We start from the raw sequence: 26465 nt of genomic DNA, 5'->3' as shown, positions 1-26465 counted from the left end.
CTTAGGTGACTCGACGATGTCTGGGAGTCCAATAATTCAACACTTACTTAGGACTTACAGTTGCGAATTACTCCCTTGAATTAAATAAAGGATTCCATTTGAAATTCTGGCCCTGTCGGTGGGGCATTAGAATACGCCGACTACCCCCCTGCAGAGGGTAAAAGTTCCTCAATGGGGGTCCTGGATATGACCTTAAACTATATCCAGTGGTGAGGCCCCAGCTTGTGGGCTTTGGGGAGTGTGGAGCCACCCTTTAATTATCATTGCTCCCAGGTCCACTCTGACCCAGAGTGGTAGTACCTGTTAGGGTTCCAACTATGGATTAAATAGAAACCGACGTGAAAACAACAAATATATTCTATTAAAAAAATTTTTTCTTCAAAATCTTTGGATTCGACATTAAATAACCCGAAAAGGCTTGATATGCCGTAAAACAAAAACAACCAACCAACCAACCATTCGAAAGTCTGTACAGAGTTAGATAATATACACCCGAAGAAGGTTGGGGGTTACATCGACCAAAACGTTGTGAAAATCATACTCAAGATGAGAACAGTAGTCCGAAAAATTCAAATAATACGGATTCACTCTGTTATTATTAATGAGTTACAATTAATCTCAATATATAACTAATCATCAGATGGTACATGAAAGGGGCAAGAGTTAAAATCGGGAATCACTTGCATGTGATACATCGATTATTATACTTCATCACTGTGCAAGACAAACATGCAAACATGCAAGGTGTAAAACCAAGTGCAGGAAAGTAAAATGTGTATTATATGAAAAAATAACAGAATCCTCATGTACGTTAATATGAACATATTTTTGATTTATTATTAATCTTATAAAAAATTAATCCATTTTTTCAAAGTGCATGCAAGGTTGAGGCAAGTCAAATGATTACATATAGTATGGGTTTTTAGTCGGTAAAATTAGCTGCTAAAGAGTCAAAAGTGTAAAAAATGGAACTTGGCAGGAGGAAGTCGATTTAAAGTGCTCTTGTATAAATTAACATAAAATATGTTAAAGGCGGTTCGTTTTTAACTATTTCTTATCCTTCTTATGATAGCTTAAATGGTAATGATTTATGCTGGAGCGCTAAATGCTTTGGTTTCGATTCTAGCTGATAGAACACAAGTCATATTTTTTAACTTTTGAAATCACTACTACATATTGGGTACAATATAATACTCAATAGAGGATTGTTTCTATAATAATAAATACGAAATCTGCATAAATTAAACTATCATATTTAAGCATATTTTACAACAGGGCAACGCCGAGCAACCTGCTAGTTTCATATAGTTATGCGTTTATTGACCATACGTTTTTCCATAATCCAACATACAGTACGTTGTGGCTAAAGCTCTCTCTCTCTCTCTCTCTCTCTCTCTCTCTCTATATATATATATATATATATATATATATATATATATATATATATATATATATATATCCGTCTCTCTCTTTCCTTCTCACCACACATACTATTACTTGATTTGTTTGTTTTGTTTGTTGTTAAGGACGAGACTCTGGTTATTGCCACTGATGCCGAAAAGGGAAGAGCTGTCATATTGGAAACGCAGAAAGTTATGGAAGAATTCAAAGACGGAATACTTTCACTCCTAAAAGTTGTGCGATGCGATCAAAACCATTTGGCGTCTGCTTTGGCCACAGATACTGAAATTAACGAAGAGACAATTCTTCATTACATGGGCACCATTGATCAACGTATTTCCGACTTACTTCTTGTGAACCAATTCCTGGAAATCAAGGTAAGTTCAAAAGAGGCCATTGGTTCGATAAATCTCTTGGATCTTATTATGGCAATGAGGAAGAGATGACTATTACTCAGCTACATGTTAGTATGTAAACCATATGCGTAAACTAAATGAATTGTCTCTAGAAGTGTAAGCCATTTTGAGTTTCAGAACAGTTTCAGATGGTTCACTGTTACACACAAGTCCTGGGAGGTGATTTGTTTGTAGTAGACAGTTCCACAGAACAAAATATTCTTACCGTGTCGAAACTCGGGAAAAGAACATGTGAAATTGCTCCAGAAAAGGTTTAATATTTATGAAGCAATTCTGGTTTCTGATTGGTTGGTAGCAGAACGTGAATTAATTTGATTCGTCAGTTCTTAGCAGCATCGTTTATAAATAGAATCGTCCGACTGTGTGGGATCATACCCCATTATAATTCCTTTATGATGGGATGTGTTTCTTAGCGGCTTCGGCTGCAGGGAGACAGGGTAGTACCAGTCAAGGATTCCAGTAGACATTGCGGTCGTTGCGGGCAGAGTGCGTTGTTTCTCGGCGAAGGCGACGATAGTTGGCATCTCCGTTGAGTCTGGCACGTTTAGCCTCCTCACCCAATTTCACCGTTCGACTTGAGATCCAGTCCTTTTGACGACGCTTTGTGAAACCCACGGTGTTGGCCGCTGCTTCAGTGACGTCCTTTTTGAGTGCTTTCCATATATCTTCCACCGATTCTTCTGGTTGTAAACCATTGAATCGGTTGCGTAGGTCCAGTCGAAACTGAGTCGCAGTGTCGTCCACTTTCAGCTTCGTGATATCAAGACGCTTTTGACTCGGTCGACCGCGGTACCCTGTGGAGAGTGATGGAAGCAGATGGTATCCCCCCGAAGCTACTCAACTTGATCAAGGCCTACTACCATCGGACTCGCACGCGTGTCCGCTGTTATGGCCAGGACTCCTCTTTCTTCAGCCTCAGCAGTGGTGTCCGCTAGGGATGCGCGCTCTCGCCCACCCTTTTCAATTACGCTATTGATTGGATCATGGAGCAGGCGCTGCCTGGATATCCTGGCGTCGTGGTGGGGCGTAACTTTCATCTTACCGATTTGGACTACGCAGACGATATTGCGGTTCTCGGGGAGAGCTACAGAAATATACAGACGGTGCTGAACCGAATCCAGGAGAAGGCAGCTGCCATCGGCATGAGAATCAATGCCAGCAAGATGAAGATTCTATCGGCTGGCATCCCCCAAGCAGAAAGGTCCTCCGTCACTCTCAACGGGGAAACTCTCGAGGAGACGGATAGCTTCAAATACCTGGGCTGCACGTTCATTGGTACCGGTCAAGGCATGAATGAGATTGAAGCGCGCATTAATGCCGCACGAGCTGCCTTTTGTCGACTCCAAAGGCGATTATGGTCACGGCCTGAAATACGTCTGAGGACAAAAATACGAATCTACCAAGCCCTCGTCCGCTCAATACTTTTGTATGGATGTGAGACCTGGCCCATACGGAAAGCGGATCTGCGACGCGTAGAAGTTTTCGACCACTACAATCTCCGCCGCATTCTACATTTTGGATTTCGTCGCCAACAAAGAAGTCCGGCCTCGCTGCAATCTCCAGGCAATTACTGACCTACTGCGGGCCCGACGCTTTCGATGGTTCGGCCATGCCTCTCGCTGTGATGCGGGGGTCTTTATCCACGAGGCTATCTCCCCACGTCCTCTACCCAGCTGGAAAAAATGTGTCGGTGGCCAGCTAAGAACGTGGCTCAGGACTATCAAAGCCAACGCTGAGCTTATTTCGGGCCCGCTCATCTATGGCCTGTCTCGTTGGAGACGTGACTGGCTATTGCTCACTCGGGATCTTGCCTCCGATCGCCGGGCTTGGGCCGCAGCGGTACGAGATGTGCATCTTCATGAAGCCGACTCAACTTCTCCAGGGTGAATGTCGTTTCAAGTACAAGTAGAGTCAAGGATTCGTCACTTGACACTCAGCCCAACAGGTGAGGGGCCGGGAACCGACCCAGCACCTGTTGGACTGAGGTACACCGCCTGGGTAATACCTAGGAGGTCCACCCTCCCAGGCCTTGCCACCGGGCTTTCCGGTGGGGCAAGTTTATTGCTTGCTGCCTGAGGCGCCCCGACCGGGGAATGCCGATGGGGTTACTCAGGCAATTTTTAAAATTGCAGGAGTGCCCCTCCTTTAGGGGAGCCTGCGGGTATCCCACTTTCCAGGCCTTGTGCCAAATATTGCCGATGTGGGCGGCAATTAAATATATACCCCATTATAAGCCTCTTATGATGGGATGTCTCCTAGCGGCTTCGGCTGCAGGAAGACAGGGTAGTACAAGTCAAGGATTCGTCACTTGACACTCAGCCCAACAGGTGAGGGGCCGGGAACCGGCCCAGCACCTGTTGGACTGAGGTACACCGCCTCCCAGGCCTTGCCACCGGGCTTTCCGGTGGGGCAAGTTTATTGCTTGCTGCCTGAGGCGCCCCGACCGGGGAATGCCGACGGGGTTACTCGGGCAATTTTTAAAATTGCAGGAGTGTCCCTCCTTTAGGGGAGCCTGCGGGGTTCCCACTTTCCAGGCCTTGTGCCAAATATTGCCGATGTGGGCGGCAATTAAATAACTACCCCATTATAAGTCCAAAATATTGCAACATTATAAGCTTATAGCAGTCACATATTTTTATGTCCTATTTTCCTTTGCCGTAAACAGAGAGGTTTACTGTTGAGTGATTTCTTCATTAGCTCATCAGATGTCTTAGCGAGAGAATACAGGTTATTAGATTATTTCTTTCAGTGCACGCGCCATCTCCCCCACCTCCACAACTTGCGCAGGTTGTCTCAAGATATGTTACGACACGATTCCAAGACCTGTTTCGTAACTTGTTTCTTAAAAAATGTGACTAACTGATCCATAAATATTAACTAACAATAATTTAACCGAAATAAATAACCATATATTAATAGTATTTGATTTCCTCCCTTTCTGTATTTCTGTTATTTATCTTGTCTGCAAGTGTCATATCTTCAGCGGGGTAGCCATCGTGAATTCTTAATTCCGATTAACAGCTTCACTTTTGTAGTGCTTTTTGAGAAAAGGTGGTTCTCCCGAAATTATTAAAGATTTTATACCAACCCAGATATTTTATGAATATTTAACAGTAAGTATGATATTTAATGATTTGATATGTAAAAGATCCTTTGCAAAACATAAATAGATTTTGTGACGATTCATAACCCAAAAACTCCCTATTGCTGAATAACGTGCCCTGTGAGCATAGCTATTTTGTCAGGGATGTCCCACAGTGGATGATTGCAGATTGTTCTAGAATAACAGCTCGAAATTGATATCAGTAGATGATTGGCGATTTTGGCCCGTGTGTCTTCTTTCCTGACTAACCCATATACCTTCACTGCCACCGACAATAAAGATACATAATTGTTTTATTAGAAGGTCACCATTTATCAAGGTTAAAGGGCCATTCGAGAATAAGGGTTAATAACTGTTGTGTAGATTGTATGACAACACCATGATGATCACTAATAGTGAAACTTGGGTAGGATTTGATTATTTAAGAGGACAGCTCAATAAGAACTTATTTAACTTGAAAACGACTATGTTATAGTCAGCTGAGAAGCAGCCCTGCAGTAATGTGTTCTACAAACGGACAGTTCTAGGAAAAAAACTTTGCTCATTAAATTTTTGTTTAGTTTTAGGCACTGATAGAGAGTACGGGAACAGTATTGACAGTTGTTGCAGCCAGAAGAGTATTTGCTGTGAATGTTTTCTTGGGTTGGGGTATAGATTGAAGCTCAGTCGAGCACCTGCCATGGAATTAATGATAGAGCAGATAGATTCGCAACATGTCTTCTGTGAGAAAGAGGAAGTAGGGAGGCGAAAAAATATTCGCTCACTAGATTTTGAAGAATGGTTTGTATTCTGACAGAGCAGGAAAGGGTACATTACATTTTTATATACCAGTGTTCGCCAGTCTTATAAACCAAAAATACAAGAGTGAGGCGTACCTTAATCCTGTTAATTGACAGCTAGAATTCGAGATGCATCAGCCCCCATCACCCCCCACCACCATCACCACCATTACCCCCCCCCCACCTCTGCTACCGTTTCATCAAACAAAACACACATCCTGATCTCTAATCAGTGATTCATAACATTGTCAAAAAATAACAAACAAGAACAATTTGATTTTATCTTGAATTACTTCAGGTGCGCACATGTTAAAAAAACCACAACTTTTATAGTTGAAACCTGACGCTGCAGTAAAGATAAAAGTTAAAATGTTGTTTATTGGTTTTGAAAATACTGATAAAGAAATTTAGAGGCCTCAAAAAATGTCACCGTGACCAATCAGGGAATTTCGTAGAGACATTATTAATGTCTCTAGTCACTCGATTCTTCGTCACATTTTCACCATTATTGAATCATTACAGAGTGGCTACCCTCTGTAAGGGTGACTGTGCATGCAATTGTAGAGTAAGGGTCGCACAACACCCAGCCATACATCTCCTGAGTCGGAATTGCTTGATTCCAGTGGCAGGAAGAAATCTAGGACGATTGGAAACAATACTGACATAAGCAGAGAGCACATAGTACTTGATATTCCAAAAGGATCACCCATTTAGTACTGATCAGAATTAACATTGCGTCGGTAATTTAATGGTAATTTAATGGAAATTTAATGGTAATTTAATGGAAATCTGTGTGTCAACTTGATTATTCCATATAAAGGGATATCAATTCTTTTTCAAGATTAAAGGGAGGCCATGAAATTGTTAAGACTTTTCAATAAATGGTGTTAGGGCTAGGAAATACAAAACCGTGACTAATTAAATCAGATTGTATATTAAATTGGAAATAATAATTTTAAATAGTAAGTTATGTCAGTTTATTGAACGGGCCGGGGGGGGGGTAGCTTGCTGGTTGCCATGGATGCAACTCGAATCCTCACGACTATCTTGATATAGAAATAATTATGGTTAAAAAAATAATCATGAAAACTCCTATGAACTTATGGGTTATAGGCAAGATGGTCTGCTCCTTTTGACGTCTTTTTTCTGCTTCACAGATGGGACGATGATGACAAGCAAGATATGATCCCTTCTGATTAATGATCATCTTACTCTTGGATAAATTGATCCTCTTCCCTCGTGTTAAGAATGGCTTTCTTGTATGCTTGACCAGACCTAATTATCAAACTAAATGTTCAGCAGAAACCAGAAGTCAAAAAGAGTAAATAATCTTGACTAATAATCAACTTATGAAGATTTTATGAATTGTCTAATTGTTAGTTGTGGCAGACGTTATAAGAAAAATTCTGAATTAAGCGATGGAAATAATTTGAGTATTTCTTATCGCCGTCATAAGGAGGGGGGGGTCTCTGTCTGTCGTGATAAAGAACAAGTACTCACTAGAACAAGAGTGGTTTTGCATGTCGACCAAGTTGTTACATACCTACTTCTAGTGGCGACTTGCCATCGTAGGTGTATAAACATTATAAACCCGCGTATTTTCAATTGTAACCCAATGTTTTTGAATTCGAGTGTTAATCGAGAATCATATGGACGCTGGTTTCGTTTTAAAGAGTTTTATCTATGACATAACAAGGACATAAAACAAATGCAGGTGTACAAGAAAGAGAGAGAGAGAGAGAGAGAGAGAGAGAGAGAGCAAGAGAGAGATTCAGAACGAATGAATTTGAGGGGGAAGGACAACACATACATATTTTGGCAAACCAACTTTTAGCCACGTGTGTCCCCACTCCCCTTGCCGGATGCCAGAGAGACCTTGCTTCATGCATCTCATTTCATCGATGTCCAAGACCTAAGAGACTGAGTCACTCTTCAGGGTCGAAGTCACATGATTTCCAACTTCCGCTTTTATGTTCCTCCCTCCTTTTAGGACACCTTTTTCCCGGGCCTGCATCACTATATAACTATGCTTTGCCATGGATAAAAGATTAGCCTAATAGAATTCATTACTTGTGTTTAACACTCAAAGAGTTCAAATCATTGAGTGATAAAAATCAGGAATGAAAACGGTGTTGTTAGAGAAGGAAGTTCTAGTGGTGAGCACATTGTTTGGGAATTTAATATTGAAATCGGTGTTTTTTCTTCCTTTTTTTTTTTTTTTTTTTGAAAATATCTACATTATAAATATTGGCAAACATGTTATGGCATTGAATACGTTGTCAGCTGAGACCATTTTCCTTTTTTTTCTCTCCTTTTTTCCCCCTTCATTTGTAAAATTAATAACTGAATCAAATTAATATTCTATGTCGTTCCTGGCCATCAATTTATCTGTTTATCCAAAACCAAAAAGTTGTGAAGAATGAAATTCAAAGTAATGAGGCAAACACAGTTTACACGTGATGTCCAGATAGATCCACTAAGATGATCTTAGGTGAATGAAAATTGCAATAAAAAATTATATCTTTCAAATCTCCCTATCTTGTCTCTATATCTTGTCGTTCAATGGGAGTGTACGATTTTTTGGTTGGTTGGTTGTTTTTTTTTTAACAGCATGTCATCAATTTTTAGGTTATTTAATACCGACTCTAGTAATTTTGGAAAATGTTTTACGCTTGAAGTTCTTGATATCTACAAAATTTTATTGATGGTGTTTGGTTTGGTTTCGTTGCTTTGTTTTATGGTATATCAACCGTTTTGAGTTATTTATTGCCGAATACAGTAATTTTGGAAATGGTTTTTATGCTTCAAGTTCTTTATATTCTAAAAACTTAGTTCATGGAGTTTGGTTTAGTTGTTTTTAGCATTGGGACAATCAGAATCAGGAATCAGAAGAATCAGAACTTTTTGAAGTATTGGAATCGGTATCGGAATCAGAAACATTTGTACCATTCTTTTATATTTGGGGTATTGTTTTTATATTTTATTGAAATTTAATTTCCATCGCTGATGCTAATGAAAAATGATAAATATTTATTGATTAATTGATTTTAAATTACCAGTAAAACCAAAATCAATATATCCTACCATAAATGTTATTTACATTTGCAAAAATATATGCACATATTACATGGATTTTTATAGTAATCCGAATTCTATAGCTTAATACTTAGAGAGTTTAAAAGAATAAGAATTGGAATCAGTAATTGTATCAGAATCGGTAAAAATATTGGAATCGTCCCATCACTAGTTGTTTTATTTTTGGTATGTCAATGTCATCACTAGTTGTTTTATTTTGGTATGTCAATGTCATCACTAGTTGTTTTATTTTGGTATGTCAACGTCATTACTAGTTGTTTTATCTTGGTATGTCAATGTCATCACTAGTTGTTTTATTTTGGTATGTCAATGTCATCACTAGTTGTTTTATCTTGGTATGTCAATGTCATCACTAGTTGTTTTATCTTGGTATGTCAATGTCATCACTAGTTGTTTTATTTTTGGTATGTCAATGTCATCACTAGTTGTTTTATTTTGGTATGTCAATGTCATCACTAGTTGTTTTATCTTGGTATGTCAATGTCATCACTAGTTGTTTTATTTTTGGTATGTCAATGTCATCACTAGTTGTTTTATTTTGGTATGTCAATGTCATCACTAGTTGTTTTATTTTGGTATGTCAATGTCATCACTAGTTGTTTTATTTTTGGTATGTCAATGTCATCACTAGTTGTTTTATTTTGGTATGTCAATGTCATCACTAGTTGTTTTATCTTGGTATGTCAATGTCATCACTAGTTGTTTTATTTTTGGTATGTCAATGTCATCACTAGTTGTTTTATTTTGGTATGTCAATGTCATCACTAGTTGTTTTATTTTGGTATGTCAATGTCATCACTAGTTGTTTTATCTTGGTATGTCAATGTCATCACTAGTTGTTTTATTTTGGTATGTCAATGTCATCACTAGTTGTTTTATTTTGGTATGTCAATGTCATCACTAGTTGTTTTATTTTGGTATGTCAATGTCATCACTAGTTGTTTTATCTTGGTATGTCAATGTCATCACTAGTTGTTTTATTTTGGTATGTCAATGTCATCACTAGTTGTTTTATTTTTGGTATGTCAATGTCATCACTAGTTGTTTTATTTTTGGTATGTCAACGTCATCACTAGTTGTTTTATCTTGGTATGTCAATGTCATCACTAGTTGTTTTATTTTGGTATGTCAATGTCATCACTAGTTGTTTTATCTTGGTATGTCAATGTCATCACTAGTTGTTTTATCTTGGTATGTCAATGTCATCACTAGTTGCTTTATTTTATTTATTTATTTATTTTTTTACATGGTGGTCAGGGATAAGGGTTATTGCAAGTACATAACGTTAGTGTGGAGATTTGATGAAGTGTTTACTTAAGGGGGCGGTTGATTAGGAATTTGTTAACGTTAGACTTGAAGACATCCAGGTTGTAGTAAGGTGAGAAGCAGCCAGACGGAACAGAGTTCCACAGGTGTGCAGTTCTAAGAAAGAAGCTTTGTTCATGGAATCCACGTTTTGATTTAGGCACAGATAAAGAGTGGGGTAAATTTTTCACAGTGGATTCAGCTAGACGGGTGTTTTTCGTGAAAGATTGGCTAGGGGGGACCAGAGATTGGAGTTCAGACGAGCACCTGCCATGGAAATAACGATAAAACAAGGATAGGCTCGCAACGTCTCTTCTGTGGGAGAGAGGTTGCAGGGTAGAGAAAACGGCATCCCCCACTAAGCCACGAAGTCTATTTTGTACTCTGTCAAGGCAGGATAGGCTGTTTTTAGCAGCTCCTGCCCAGATATGGCAGTAGTATTCCATCCTTGGACGTACTTGGCTTTTATACAGATAGAGAATTGCATCAGCAGTGAGATATCTTCTGGAGCAGTAGAAGGATCCCACCATCTTTCCAGCGACCTTGGCAACAGACTTGATGTACGTATTCCATTTCAGATCAGGAGTGAAAGTCAAACCCAGAAGCTTGTCAAAATACGGGGCCTCTCCCAGATGAGAGCCATCCATCCCAATTGATGCCAGATGGGGATCAGAGCATTGATGATGTAAGGATAGGAGTTTGGTTTTAGATGCATTAAAGGTAACCAGCCACATCTTCCTCCACTGAACCATGCGCTCGAGATCAGAGGAGAGAGAATCAGAAAGAACTTTGTCATTTACAGCCTTTGATGTGTTGCCGTAGATGGTCGTGTCATCAGCATAGATGTCAACGAATGATTTAAGTATGTGCTTAGGGAGGTCATTGATGTAGATCAGGAAGAGAGTTGGCCCAGGATTGACCCTTGAGGGACTCCAGCATTAATACTGCAGGCCTCTGATTTTTGTCCATCGACAACTACTCTTATGAGCCTATCGGAGAGAAATGATTTAATGATTTAGAAAACACTTCCAATTATACTGTAGCTGGATATCTTGTGAAGTAGACCCTTATGCCATACCTTGTCGAAGGCCTTTGATATGTCAAGAGCAATTGCCCTAGAAAGGAAGCCTTTGTCAAGAGATTCACTAATCCTGTGAGATATAACCATTAGCACATCTGCGGTAGATCTTGCAGAGCGGAAACCATATTGTGTGTCACTAAGAAGGTTGTTCCTGCTGAGGTGGTTGACTATTTCTCTATTTAATATGGATTCCAGCAACTTACTCATAACACACAGGAGACTTATTGGTCTGTACTGAGAGGGAGATGACTTATCACCTGAATTCTTAAATACAGGGCAAACTGATGAGGTCTTCCATGGAGTCAGAAAGCATTTCTCCTTAAGGCAGCGCTTAAACAGTTTCGTAAGTATGGGAGCGCGTTCTGGTTGAAGCTTTTTTAACATTATAATTGGGATGCCGTCAGGGCCAGTTGCTTTACTGGAATCAAGGTTCTTGATTAGCTTGTCGACCTCATGCACGGATATTAGTATATTACCTAGCGTGTTCTGTGTTATAGGAGGAAATATGGGGAGTTGAAGGCCTTCGTCGCATAGGGTAGAATTAGCTGCAAAGTTCTTTGCAAAGAGGTTGGCCTTGTCTGATGCTGACGAGATGACCTCTGGTCCATTGATAATGGTTGGGATAGAACGCACACTTTTGTTCGGGATCCTATTTGTTATTTGCCAAAACTGGTGGGAACCAAGCCACTGATCAGCTATCTTGGATTTAACAGACTGGGCATATAGCTCTCTTGCATTTTTTATCACTCTTTTACAGTGGTTGCTGGCAGTCTTGAAAGCAGCTTTAGTCTCAGTGCATCTATTACGTTGGTAGTTATGGAAAAAGTGATTTCTGTGCGCGATAGCAGCAGTACATTCTGGGGAGAACCATGGCTGGCTGTTAGGTTTTTGTTGGAATGTTTTAGATGGTATGAATTGGTCTATGCCTACAATCTATTGTTTTATTTTGGTATGTTAATGTCATCACTAGTTGTTTTATTTTGGTATGGTAATGTCATCACTAGTTGTTTTATTTTGGTATGTCAATGTCATCACTAGTTGTTTTATTTTGGTATGTTAATGTCATCACTAGTTGTTTTATTTTGATATGTCAATGCTTTTCAGGTTATTTAATACCGAATTCAGTAATTTTGGAAAAAGGTTTTATTCTTCAAGTTCTTTATATCTTCAAATATTTATTCATGGCGTTTGATTTGTTTGTTTTGTAGAAAAAAATTATTGTCTTTGTTTTTGACTCAGCAGTTTTGCAAAGAGAAAAGGAAAAACAATAACATCAATGTTTTAGACTGATTTGGTAGCACCAGATGCCCTAACAGGTATTTCCATTTCGAGCCAGTGAACCTGGGAACAATAGTTACTAAAGGGCAACTTCACATTTCCCACATCCCCCAAATGAGGCCGCACATTCTCCACATCACCCAGATGGGGCTACACATTCTCCACATCCCCCAAATGGGGCCACGCATTCTCCACATCCCTCAAATGAGGCCACACATTCTCCACATCACCCAAATGAGGCCACACATTCTCCACATCCCTCAAATGAGGCCACACATTCTCCACATCACCCAAATGGGGCCACACATTCTCCACCTCACCCAAATGGGGCCACACATTTTCCACATCCCCCAAATGGGGCCACACATTCTCCACATCCCCCAAATGGGGCCACACATTCTCCACATCCCCCAAATGAGGCTACACATTCTCCACATCCCCCAAAGTAGGCCACACATTCTCCACATCCCCCAAATGGGGCCACACATTCTCCACATCACCCAAATGGGGCCACACATTCTCCACATCCCCCAAATGGGGCCACACATTTTCCACATCACCCAAATGGGGCCACACATTCTCCACATCACGCAAATGGGGCCACACATTCTCCACATCCCCCAAATGAGGCTACACATTCTCCACATCCCCCAAAGTAGGCCACACATTCTCCGCATCACCCAAATGGGGCCACACATTCTCCACATCCCTCAAATGAGGCCACACATTCTCCACATCACCCAAATGAGGCCACGCATTCTCCACATCCCCCAAATGGGGCCACACATTCTCCACATCCCCCAAATGAGGCTACACATTCTCCACATCCCCCAAATGGGGCCACACATTCTCCACATCCCCCAAATGGGGCCACACATTCTCCACATCACCCAAATGGGGCCACACATTCTCCACATCCCCCAAATGGGCCACACATTCTCTACATCACCCAAATGGGGCCACACATTCTCCACATCCCCCAAATAGGGCCACACGTTCTCCACATCCCCCAAATGAGGCTACACATTCTCCACATCCCCCAAAGTAGGCCACACATTCTCTACATCCACCAAATGGGGCCACACATTCTCCACATCACCCAAATGGAGCCACACATTCTCCACATCCCCCACATTGGGCCACACATTCTCCACATCCCCCAAATGGGGCCACACATTCTCCACATCCCGCAAATGGGGCCACACATTCTCCACATCACCCAAATGGGGCCACACATTCTCCACATCCCCCAAATGGGGCCACACATTCTCCACATCCCCCAAATGAGGCTACACATTCTCCACATCCCCCAAAGTAGGCCACACATTCTCCACATCCCCCAAATGAGGCTACACATTCTCCACATCCCCCAAAGTAGGCCACACATTCTCCACATCCCCCAAATGGGGCCACACATTCTCCACATCCCTCAAATGAGGCCACACATTCTCTACATCACCCAAATGAGGACACATATTCTCCGCATCACCCAAATGGGGCCACACATTCTCCACATCCCTCAAATGAGGCCACACATTCTCCACATCACCCAAATGAGGCCACACATTCTCCACATCCCCCAAATGAGGCTACACATTCTCCACATCCCCCAAAGTAGGCCACACATTCTCCACATCCCCCAAATTGGGCCACACATTCTCCACATCACCCAAATGGGGCCACACATTCTCCACATCCCCCAAATTGGGCCACACATTCTCCACATCCCCCAAATGGGGCCACACATTCTCCACATCCCTCAAATGAGGCCACACATTCTCTACATCACCCAAATGAGACCACATATTCTCCGCATCACCCAAATGGGGCCACACATTCTCCACATCCCTCAAATGAGGCCACATATTCTCCGCATCACCCAAATGAGGCCACACATTCTCCACATCCCTCAAATGAGGCCACACATTCTCCACATCACCCAAATGGGGCCACACATTCTCCACATCCCCAAAATGGGGCCACACATTCTCCACATCACCCAAATGGGGCCACACATTCTCCACCTCACCCAAATGGGGCCACACATTTTCCACATCCCCCAAATGGGGCCACACATTCTCCACATCCCCCAAATGGGGCCACACATTCTCCACATCCCCCAAATGCGGCTACACATTCTCCACATCCCTCAAATGAGGCCACACATTCTCTACATCACCCAAATGAGGCCATATATTCTCCGCATCACCCAAATGGGGCCACACATTCTCCACATCCCCCAAATGGGGCCACACATTCTCCACATCCCCCAAATGGGGCCACACATTCTCCACATCCCCCAAATGGGGCCACACATTCTCCACATCACCCAAATGGGGCCACACATTCTCCACATCACCCAAATATGGCCACATATTTTCAACATCCCTCAAATGAACAACACATTCCTAATATATACCAATCCTTATTTAAGAAGTTTAATGTAATTACAGAACAATATAGTGAATGAATGACAAAAGTCTATATTCCAAATTTCATGATGTTGACCATCTTATAATTTATTCCTTTAATTCGATTGACATTTACTATTCTTGACAGGGCAAAATAGATTCACTAGTTGATATAATAATTAAGTGATTTATTTTGCACTATGAAACAGACACTGTTAAGAATTGTAAATATGAAATAAATTAAAGGAATAAATTATAAGATGTATGTATGTATGTATGTATGTATGTATGTATGTATGTTGATTTTTGTCGATTCGTACGTTGAGTTATTTAGAAAATTATGTGTGAATTTGTCAACATGATGATGATGATGATCATCATCATCATCATCATCAGCATGTACTGCATATGTGTGAGTCTAAAACAAACTTTTTATTCAAAAAAAAATTCAAGCGTCTGTAAATCATATCAATTGGACTATTGTTTTTCGTCGATTCGTACGTTGAGTTATTTGGAAAATTATGTGTGAATTTGTCAACATCATCATCATTATCATGCACTGCATAAGCGTGAGTCTAAAACAAACTTTTTAATTTAAAAAAATAAAAATAAAAAAAAAAAGGAAGGAGGAAAAAGATCAGGAAGGAAAAGGGACAAAAACGGTTCAGCTGCTGATCACTTACTATGTATGTCTTTTGGAATGTTCCTTCATGTGTATTTTACATGTAATGTGTGTGTACATATGTATAGACATATGTATGTATGTGTGTATTTGTGTGCCTCTACGTGATTATGGTTGCATGCGTGTGCACATGCATACGTATGTTGGCGTAATCTGTATGTATGCATGTGTTTATTGTCATGTGTATGTGGGGTGGAGAGGGCTCCCATAAGCCGTGGTGAAGGCAACCCCTCTAGGAGAAGCAAATCTTAGATTAAAAAACAAAAACATAAAGTGGGAGACCAATAATTAAGCTGGTCTGCAGTTTGACTTGTTGCTGGTTATCTTGCTCTTGCTTGTTGCTAGATGTCAACATTTTTAACCGAGACAGAGATTTAGCTGTCCTATAAAGCTAAAACTCTGTAACATCATCTGTGTATAGATACTCCCTCAGCCATGGAAAAGTTGTGACGCGTGTAGGCCTGAAATGCTGGAAGCATGTAATAATTGATCTGCCATCATTATATGTATATATGTATGTATAGGTGTATGTATGTTCATGTACAGGTGTATGTATATGTGTGTATATCTATGTGTATATGTATGCATATGTGTATATGTATGTAGATATGTATGTGTGTATGTATATATGTATATATATTGTTTGTATGTATGTGTATATATACATGTGTGTATGTGCATCTATGCATGTGTGTATGTATGTATATGTATGCATGTATATGTGTATGTATGTATGTATGTATGTATGTATGTGCATGTTTGTGCATGAGTGCATATTCATGTATGTATATGTAGGTAAGTGTATGTATATACATATGTGCATATGTGTACATATGTGTATATGTAAGTATATGTGTGTATGTATTTGTATATGCTTGTGTGTATGTATATGTATGTATGTGTATTATGCATTGTGTATGTATATATGTATATATGTGTGTACGTTTACAGATATGTATGTGTGTATGTGTATATATGTATATTTGCATTTATATATATATATATATATATATATATATATATGCCATTGACCGTCTTGTGTATGTTTATGTATATATATGTATGTTCATTATGTATTGTGTAGGTATGTATATATGTGTGTTATATGTATGTGTGTATGTGTATGTATATGTATATATGTATGTATGCGTGCATGTATATATATGTATGTATACTAGTGACCGTCTTCAGTGTCATGTCTGTTTGAGCGTGTGAATTTTTGCCGGCAGGACTAAAGTCATTTTCGGCTCATGGACTTTCAGTGCCTGAGGGAGTGGCACTCGTCTGACAAGACGTAGCAATCATCATGTATGTATATATAATTTCATCCCGTCGAGTTAGCGAGTAAAACAAGTGCTTATTTCTAGCCCCCAGACGAGGAATAAAGAAAGCAAACAGCAAACTAGGCAACCACTTCAAAGTTCTATAATAAAATAGATGCTTTTTTAGGTCACCATAAATGATAACGTACCAATTACTTGATTGATATCTACTTCCTTTTATATTTACAGACAATCCCTTTCGCAGTGATTAGCTTTATAGTTTGGTAATCTAAAACAAGTATGTTAAAACTTGCGTAGAAATACATGGGCAATTCAAACGCTTCTGTGCATATTCAGCTTTTCTAATTTCCGTTCGGCCTGATTTGGTCACTAAAATACAAACAGCTCATGTTGAAAAGCCAATATAGATAGACATGGATAGATAGAGGGGGTTTCTTAGCTTTCAGCCCTTTACCTTCGCATGCTGACCGATTGGAAGTCATTATCACTAAACATCTATACATTGCTACCGCCAAGGCATGCAGTAGTTTATTCTTACCCAGATAGATACTCACTAGCGATAGTCTGTACTTAGATTTACAGCTATCTACATTACATAGCAATAGCTGTCTATTCTTCAGTTTTGCAATGATAAACACAAAAACTGAACCGGTACGCTGTAATGAAAAATACAACTTCATGATTTTTAAACGAAAGCTGAAGATATCTTCATTAGAAGAGGAAACATACTTAATACCTAAAACCTCCATATATCCGCATTTACTGGAAATTTTCCCATATATCTATTTACTTTATTATACACACTGAATACGCCATAGCTTATAATTTTACTTCCAATTATACTTGTACTGTATTGTACTCCATATAAAAAATGACGTTACTTGTATCTACATTGAAGATACGTCTTAACCCTCCTGCCATCTAAAACACCCAGAGCTTGGGCAATCACATTTTTAGTTAATTCCTAATATCAAGCCATTCTGTAACACGTTATCCTATTCCTAAGCCAACATAAAAATAAGGGGGAAAAAATGTCTAAATTAAATTTAATGTTGCAAATATAGCTGCTTTCACTGCATGAACTTTTACTCACATCCTCCTCCAGTAACAATGAAATAGCAATGTCCCTTAATCACTTTGAGGAGTGTAATTTTTCAGTAGATATATAACATTTACAGTAACATTAACTACCCACACGGGGTCGCAGAAATACCTGGATTAGGATCCAGGCGCGGGGCAAACCCTTTCAGTACTGATGGACCCGTAGATCTTCCCAGGTCATCTGTCTAGGAGAAGGAAAATTCTGAAGTTAAACCTAAAGGGAGGGAGGCCTCTCCAGTCTTGGATGACAACCTTCCTAGAGCTGGTGACTCAAACAAATTACCGGTCTGCAAACCTAAACTGCTTAAGGAGTTGATAGGCACTGCCTATCGCCTGGCTTTCATACTCCTTCTCTGCCTATTAGCCAAGTGTAGGGGTTGAATCACAGGGATTCCACAGAAATACTCAGTGGTCGATCTTGTTTCCTGACTAGGGCAATGAACGCCGTTTTCATCACTCCTGACACATCCCATCCCTCTAAACTGGGCGCTTGGGAGTGCATGAATGCTATAATGCTAGTACAGGTAGATTGGGTTGACCATCGTCTGATGGGTTGAGGGTACCGGATTGACAGTTCCTGGCTGCTGTTTCCGACTGGTAGTACAGGGGCCCCCAACTCTTTGGTAGCACAGAGTGGCTGCTCCATCAACAGTTGAATAATATTGGGATGTTTGCAGTGCCATGTCGTGCATGGAAAGGGACCCTGCACTCATCCCTGGTGGGCTTTCCTGTGGCCACAATCCTAGTAGATGGAGGGTCAGCTGATCGTCTACTTGTATTGCATGTCTAGTATTCTGCATAACCACTTGTTCAGCACCATTACCTAAACTGGAACTCTAAAAAAAAAAAATAATGACAGTACAATTTAAAATTATGCTTAAACCAGGACTTGCATTTACGAACATCCGTGGGCTTAGAACTAATTTAGCTGATGTTGAAGCATTTCTCCTAACAAACACCCCGGATATCTTAGCACTAAGTGAGATTAACTTACACTCCTCCATTCCCTATAACTACTTTAACATGCCTGAATATCTCCCACTCTGCCGTAAGGACTCTGACAGACATATGCACGGGCTTGGAGTCTATATTCGAAACACCCTACCCTTGACTAGAGAAACAAAACTAGAATCTGACAGTTAAGCCTTTATGTGCTTTAGACTTAACATGCAACATAACATTAGTTACTTTTATTTTCTCTACCGCTCTCCCCTGACCCAGGACTGTACCCTAATAAACAAAGTCTCTGAAAGCATAGATATAGCACTTTCCCTCGACACTAGCGCACAAGTTCATGTATTTGGTGACTTCAATGTCTATCACAACAACTGGCTTGGATTTTCTACTTACACAGACGCAGCTGGTACCACAACATATAGCTTCTCTATATCTCATTCCCTATCACAGACGGTTACGTTTCCAACCCATTTCCCTGACCAGCAAGAACAATACGCATCACTGTTAGATCTGTTTCTGACCACAGTTCCCGATGATTTCATTACGAATGCCCACAGCCCACTTGGAAATGCTGATCATGTATTGATAATAGTTGAAATTGCACTAAACTCTAGAGCCAAAATGGAAGAGCCATTGCTCAAAACAACGAGATATTATAAAAAGGCTGACTGAGAAGCCATCAGGGATCTCATCAGAGACACCTCATGGCGAAATATCTTTTCACTTCCTGCTTAACAGTGCGCACATGAGATCACTGTGTGGTTCAAAACAGCAATTGAAGCACATGTTCCCACACAGAAGTTTTATAGCAAGCCCCACTCTCCCAAATGGTTTACTTCTACTTGTGCAGCTGCCATTGCGCAAAGGCAGCATGCGTACCACAGATTTAACCGGCATAAGTCCAGTTCAAACAGACAGAAGTATATAGAAGCCAGAAATAACTGTAAGAAAGAAATAGCGACAGCTAAGAGAGAATATACTGAAACCACCAAAAAATGCATCTAAGCACAAAAATTAGGAACCCGTGTAGTAAGCAATCAATAATTCCCCCACTATCCAACAATCATGGGGTTGTTTGCTCAGCAACCGAGAAGGCTAATATGCTTGCCAGTTGGTTTGCCTCCAACTCCACACTGGACTCTGCTAACCACCCTCTCCCTGACTTTCCTTTGTGGACAGACGCCACACTAGACAATCTGGAAATCACCACTTCACAGGTGCATGCCATCATAAAAAATCTTGATACTTCAAAAGCATGTGGACCTGATCTCATCAGTGCTATTAAAAAAGTACTCCGCCGAAGTAGCTCCGGTTCTCTCCAAACTTTACAACAAATACCTTAATGAATCTTGCTTTCCTGCCTGCTGGAAAACTGTTTCTGTGGTACCAGTTTTCAAGAATTCTGGCGAAAGTACTGACCCAGTAAATTACCGCCCCATTAGCCTCCTCCCACTTTTCGCCAAAATATTTGAGTCCATAATTAACCAAGCTCTAGTCCATCACCTTACAGATGCTAAACTTCTGACCGACCAACAACGATAGACATCCTAACTGTAATCTCTGAGCATATATACCATTCACTTGACAAAGCAGGGGAGGGTAGAGCGGTAGCTCTAGATATATCTAAGGCTTTTGACAGAGTATGGCATGATGGTCTTCTCAGGAAAATCAGATCATATGGTATCACTGGAAGAATACTTAACATAATTAAATCCTTCTTAGATAAGAGAAGAATCCAGGTTGTCATCGATGGTCGTATACCTAAACAATATGATATAAATGCGGGAGTGTTCAGGGGTCTATCCTTGGACCTCTATTATTCCTGATATTCATAAATGATCTCCCTGACAAAATTGTCTGTGAGATGGGTATATATGCTGATGACACTGCATTCTATAACCGACACGACAGGAAAACAAATGAACATATATCTAGAGAAATGGCAGAAACACAAGAGGACGACCTCCAATCTGTAGTGGAATGGGGACAAAAATGGATGGTCACATCCAATGCTGCCAAGACTAAACTTGTTTCCTTCAATAACTACAAGAAATCTTTTCTCCCACCAATAGCAATGGCCAAAGAATCTTTATCTGAAAGTACATCTTTTAAACTCCTCGGCCTAATGTTCACAGGAAACATGAGTTGGAACAATTACATTGAGAGTATTGCCAGGTTCTCTCTACCGTGCTAGAAAGCTACTAATGCCCGAAAGTATCCTGTACCTCTATAAGGCCACCATTCGCCCATGTATGGAGTATTGTTGTCATATTTGGGCTGGTGCATCTGCTACTAGTCTCTCACGGTTCAAAAGAGAGTCGCCAACCTAATAGGTCCTGAACTGTCATCTAAGCTTCAGCCTTTGTTCCATTGACAAAATGTAGCATCCCTCTGCCTGTTCTACAAGTATTTTAATGGTGAATGCTCTGGCGAACTGCAAGCACTTGTACCCCCCCTCGACGTAAATACCCCCAACAAACCCGACAATTAGCAAAATCCCACCCCTACACAGTAGAGATCCCTAGATGTAAGAGAGCCTTCTACTCCAGTATTTTCTTCCCTAGAACCGTTGGACTTTGGAATTTCCTTCCGAGTTCCTGCTTCCCTAACTGTACTGACATGCAGAAGTTCAAGTGTAACGTGAACAGACATCTTACTGCCCAACTCCCCACATAGTACTCCTGTAGCTTATGTCCCTGATAGTAGCTCCCTACATCAAAGTGGCAATGTGCCTTGTTTGGGGTGAAATTGTAATAAAAAATTTTTTTAAAAAGACATGACATTTTCTACACTCGCCTATAGTCACAGCTGATGAGAGGTGGGAATAAACCCAAGATCGAGACCTTCAGACCTGGACTCACTTACATTCATATAATACACGCCCGCTGAGACAACCTATCGTGTTTTACTAACTCCTTTTGGTTCTTGTTGCGTTCAACTAGTGTGTGAAATAATGTAGAAAAGGTGTTGGTATTTTGGGGACTTCTTTCTTCTCTTCTCTTCCCTTCTCTTCCCTTCTCTTCTCTATATACCTATAAAGTTGATTTTTTTTCTTGCTCTGATTTAGTTATATATTTTTATTTACTCTGAAAAGTTTACAACAAAACAATAATAAACAAATAATTGGGCACAAGGCCATTCAAAAAGAGGGAGAGGGTATCTATGGTCATTCTCGTCACTGTACCTTTGCTAGTCTATGCTTGATCCTAGCTAAAGTTCTCATTCACCACAATACCTCAATCACACCGGGGTTCATCCTATATCAGATTCCCGAGGCAGCTAAATCCCACCCCAACACAGTAGAGATCCCTAGATATGAAAGATCTTTCTATTCCAGTAGTTTCTTCCCCAGAACCGCTAGACTCTGGAATTCCATTCCAGGTTCCTGCTTCCTGTACTAACATGCAGAAGTTCAAATGCAATATGAACCGACATCTTGCTGCCCAAATCCCAACATAGTGCCCCAGTAGTTGCTGCCCCTGATAGTAGCCCCCTACGCCAAAGTGGCAATGTGCCTTGTTTGGGGTGAAAATGTAATAAAAAAAATTTTTTTTTAAATATCGTGTGTGTGTGTGTGTGTGTGTGTGTGTGTTTCCTTTTTTTTTAAGCATTAAACAATAAAATAAATTGGTAAACATAAAATTCTATAAAAAATCATTTGTTTAACCTTTTTTCATTGGCTTGGGATGGGGGGAAATAAGTTCAAAAAATATAAAAAAATATGAGCGAGACCCTCCCGACCCTCTCTACGTGGTAGAACACTCACTGGTTTCCAGCTTGGTGTTTGCCAAAAAGAGGCTGCTCGGGATCGATGCGATTTGTCACCTTGTTGACATACGCCTAGTACCGCAAGAGTCTGCTGCAATCATATATATATATATATATGTGTGTGTGTGTATGTGTGTGTGTGTGTGTGTGTGTGTGTGTGTGTGTGTTTGGGTGAAGGAGTCACCACTTATCAAGGCCCGAAGGCCACTCAAGGATAAGAGTTAATGAGTGTATGGTAGTCAATGGGACAATACACACACACACACACACAGATGTATGGCACAATCGCGTTGACACACCGGTTCTCATCAAATCATCGAAGTTAAGCAAAGTTGAACCTGGTTAGTACCAGATGGGTGACCATTTGGGAATTCTAGGCACTGTGTGTGCTCTCCGCTTATCTCGGCATTTGTTTCCAGTCATCCTTTACATACACTTCACTTGCCACTGGTATTTAACAATATTGACGCAGGAGAGGTGTGGTTGGAGACTGCACATCTTCTGCCACAAAAAATAATTTCATGCGCAGGCACCCCTATGTGGGTATCCATAGTCTGTCAAAGACTGAAGGAGCCTGTTTTATATAAAACAGTGGTATGTGTCTGGTTTGTATTTTTAACTAAAAATCAAAATCTACAAAACAAAAACCGACAAAATTGGTATATTCTTGATTGGCGTTGCCCGGATAAATGACATATATACACTAGTTTTAAATAGATTAGCACGTGTCTAGAATCAAGAATGAAAATGTTGTTCCCAACTATTTCTGTTTGAGATCAGAAAAATGTTCCGTTATTTTAATTTTAGTTATGACTGTTTTTGCCTATTAACAAAAAAATTCTCATAAAAATTAAGATCATTAATTATTTGATTACAATGAATTTACATGTGTTTTAAAATGAGTGAATTTTAAATATATAATTAAAAATTAATAATATCTGTTTCGTCAGACATTTTATATATTTAACAAAAGAATCAATCTCATAATTTTAACTGCGAAAAAATAGAAAATATTTTATATTATTTTTCGAAACTTTTAACAAACGGCCATTATTTTCTTATTATTTTAAATGAAGATTCTGTTTTTCTCTTTCACGTCATATCAAGACTTTTGGAATTCTTTAACGTCGAAGTACAATTCAACAATGGGAAAGTGTAGAAATTTGAGGGGGGATATATTTCTTTTTTTCTTCTTGTTTCTTTTTCTTCAGTTTGCTTCACTGCTGCTGATGTTGTTGGTCATGTGACTAATTTCTCCGTTTAAACGGGACGTTAAAATGTTGAAGTGAACTCATCTAAGTTACCTGGTGAAGTTTATAATGTTGAAGTGATTGCGTCTAAATCACCTGACAAACTTGTATCACACTGAGAGAAATTTACTTCAAGTAAATCCAAAAAAATCTGTCAAGGACTTGGCAGTTAAATATGCCAAAAAAATACCAGTTTGCAGGAGGGAAGACAAATGTGAGAAATATTCTCACTAGGAAAGATTGAATTGTCTATCAATCACTATATTTTCTTCTAGGGCCTAAAGAAAATGGATACATCTCATTCCTCGCTATAAAAGGACACTCTCTGAACATTATTTCACATAAGTTATCTTTGTTTGCAGATGTTTAAACTAATCTACTTGATAGGACTTTTTTTTTAAATAGACGATATTACAAAATGTAAGCTTAAATTGCAAACAAAATGAGCAAACTCTTTTCGACTTTTGCTAAAGTATTTCAACCTTTCTAAAAAAAACCCTACGTTGGTTGAAATCTCATATCACAGCAGTGAGTAAAAAAAAAAAGCCTTCTCAACCAGTCTTTCTTTCTTTCTTTCTTTCTTTCATACTTGTTACCACACAAAAGACTTTCTTTGTAGCTGAGAGCAAAATCTTAGCAGCTTAGACAGCTTGTGAATTTTATTTGGGCTCTAAGTTTCTTTTTTTTTTTCTTTTCCTAATAAAATTGTTTGTTTCTATCCACCAAGTCTTTTCTCTTCTCAATCTTTTTCGTTTGTTGTTGTTTTTCTTTATCTTTGTGTTGGTAACGTTTTTATACGTCAAAGTGACCTTCATTGGAAGTGATGATAATAATTTCAACAAAAAGACTCATCGTAAACTATTTATTGAACACAAGCTATCATTCTAGATACAATTGGGATGGTAAGGTTATTCATACCTTTTCCAATTATTGTAAGCAAAAGTGAGGGTAAAAATTAACTATTGGATGTATTTTTTTTTTGTTTGTTTGCCCACTTCCATAAATAAAAATGTTTAATATTTTTTTAATTTCATTTTGCAATTAAAATATTTGAATAATGTATAGACATAGAGGCCTAAAAATAAAATGATCACTGGGTTCTTAGAATGCATCCAACAAGTCTTGTAAATAATGTTTATTTCATGCAAACTCAAGACATAACAATATTCCAACTAGTCATGGAGATGACTGACAATTTCAAAATAGTTTAATGAATTGGAAGCATCGGTTAATAGCCAATTCTTGAGTGGGAAATTTGTAATTTACCATATACACTGAACTGTTATTCACAGTCAACTGATGGTTTGAGATGAAAATGTTCAAAAGATAGATTTTGTCGTATTTTTTCTGTTTTTTTATAGTAATTATTGGCATAGTTCTTGGTAATACCCAAATGCGCTATTGTCGTTCATAATAGCCATACAAAGGCGAGGGACTATGCCACCACTATGCTATTTACTTGTCTCCCCAAAAGGACAAAATTAGGCACAATGTCGGTTTTTAATTGGGGGGAAAATTCAGCTTTCCAATAAGGGGCATTCTGGATTGGAACAAAAATTAAACTTGCTCTAGTTTGAAGGATTCCTCCATCTTTGATCAAGGGCAAGTCAGATTAAGTGTAGTATCAGAAGACATACTACAGCTGTGGTGTGGTCCCTGGCTTTGGTAGAGGACATTTTGGAACGTCTTTGTATATCGCCAAAGTTATGAAATTAATGTTTTAGTGAAGGAATAAAATGAAAGATGTATAGGGAACATGTATGCATATTACTCTTGTTGCTGTGTAAGCATGTGTATGTGAAACTAAGAATGCTGGTATGTGAGTTATTGAGCCCTTTCCGTCTCTGTGCCAGGCTCAAAGGGGGAGAGGCTATTAAGCAGACGTTCTGCAGTCCTATCTGTGCAGGTGCGGCTGGTGAAGTCTGAAGAAAACTGATTTTGTTGACTCGTTCATATAGGAGTTTCTAAGTTCGTACTGGCGATTTTCACATAGACATGCTACTTTTTGGGGTTTGAAACAATTTTTATTGATTGGAAAATATTTCGAGTTCACACGATTTGGGTGAAAATCCACTTGTTAAAGAGAGCTAATTTCAACATAACGAAAATAAAAAGGATTTACTTTTTAGCATTTGTTGGAATCACTTGACGATTCACTCACTACACATAGTGATTTCAGCCAGATGCCTAGGAATATGATTAAAGTCGGGCACATTATTTTTGATGAAATAGAAATATGATCATTTTAGATTTTCAATTTGAATTTCCAAGTTACCGTTTCAAAATTCAAGGGGAGCGACTCAATGTGATTATCTCTCTTATATTTGTTGAAAAGATCAAGCGTCATATCTTATTATAGATGTGATCCTTGCTTATGAATTAGACACACACACACACACACAGCTATGGGAAAATATCACTAGTCATAGATTTTATCAGTTTTATTATCTTTGATGAAATTAGGACATCATTTGTCACGATTTTGAAATAAATGTTTCGCTATTTAAAAACGTAATCTACAGAGTTATTCAAATTAATGCCACTACGTGCACGG

At 39.4% G+C, this 26465-nt stretch overlaps 1 protein-coding gene across 1 annotated transcript in view; it reads left to right on the top strand.

Moving 5' to 3' along the window:
- Positions 1-26465, top strand: part of LOC145279993 (coiled-coil domain-containing protein 63-like) — an 83152-nt gene that overhangs the window by 46512 nt on the left and 10175 nt on the right. The window contains exon 7 of the mRNA XM_080131603.1: positions 1527-1778. Within this exon, the coding sequence (XP_079987729.1) occupies positions 1527-1778 (252 nt within the window). The remainder of the gene's footprint in view (positions 1-1526; positions 1779-26465) is intronic.

The sequence above is a fragment of the Euprymna scolopes genome, chromosome 1, assembly GCF_053919585.1.
Source record: "Euprymna scolopes isolate OS-2025 chromosome 1, ASM5391958v1, whole genome shotgun sequence".
Classification (NCBI taxonomy): domain Eukaryota; kingdom Metazoa; phylum Mollusca; class Cephalopoda; order Sepiida; family Sepiolidae; genus Euprymna; species Euprymna scolopes.
The sequence above is the reverse complement of the archived record's forward strand: the minus strand, read 5'-3'. Positions and strand labels throughout refer to the sequence as shown.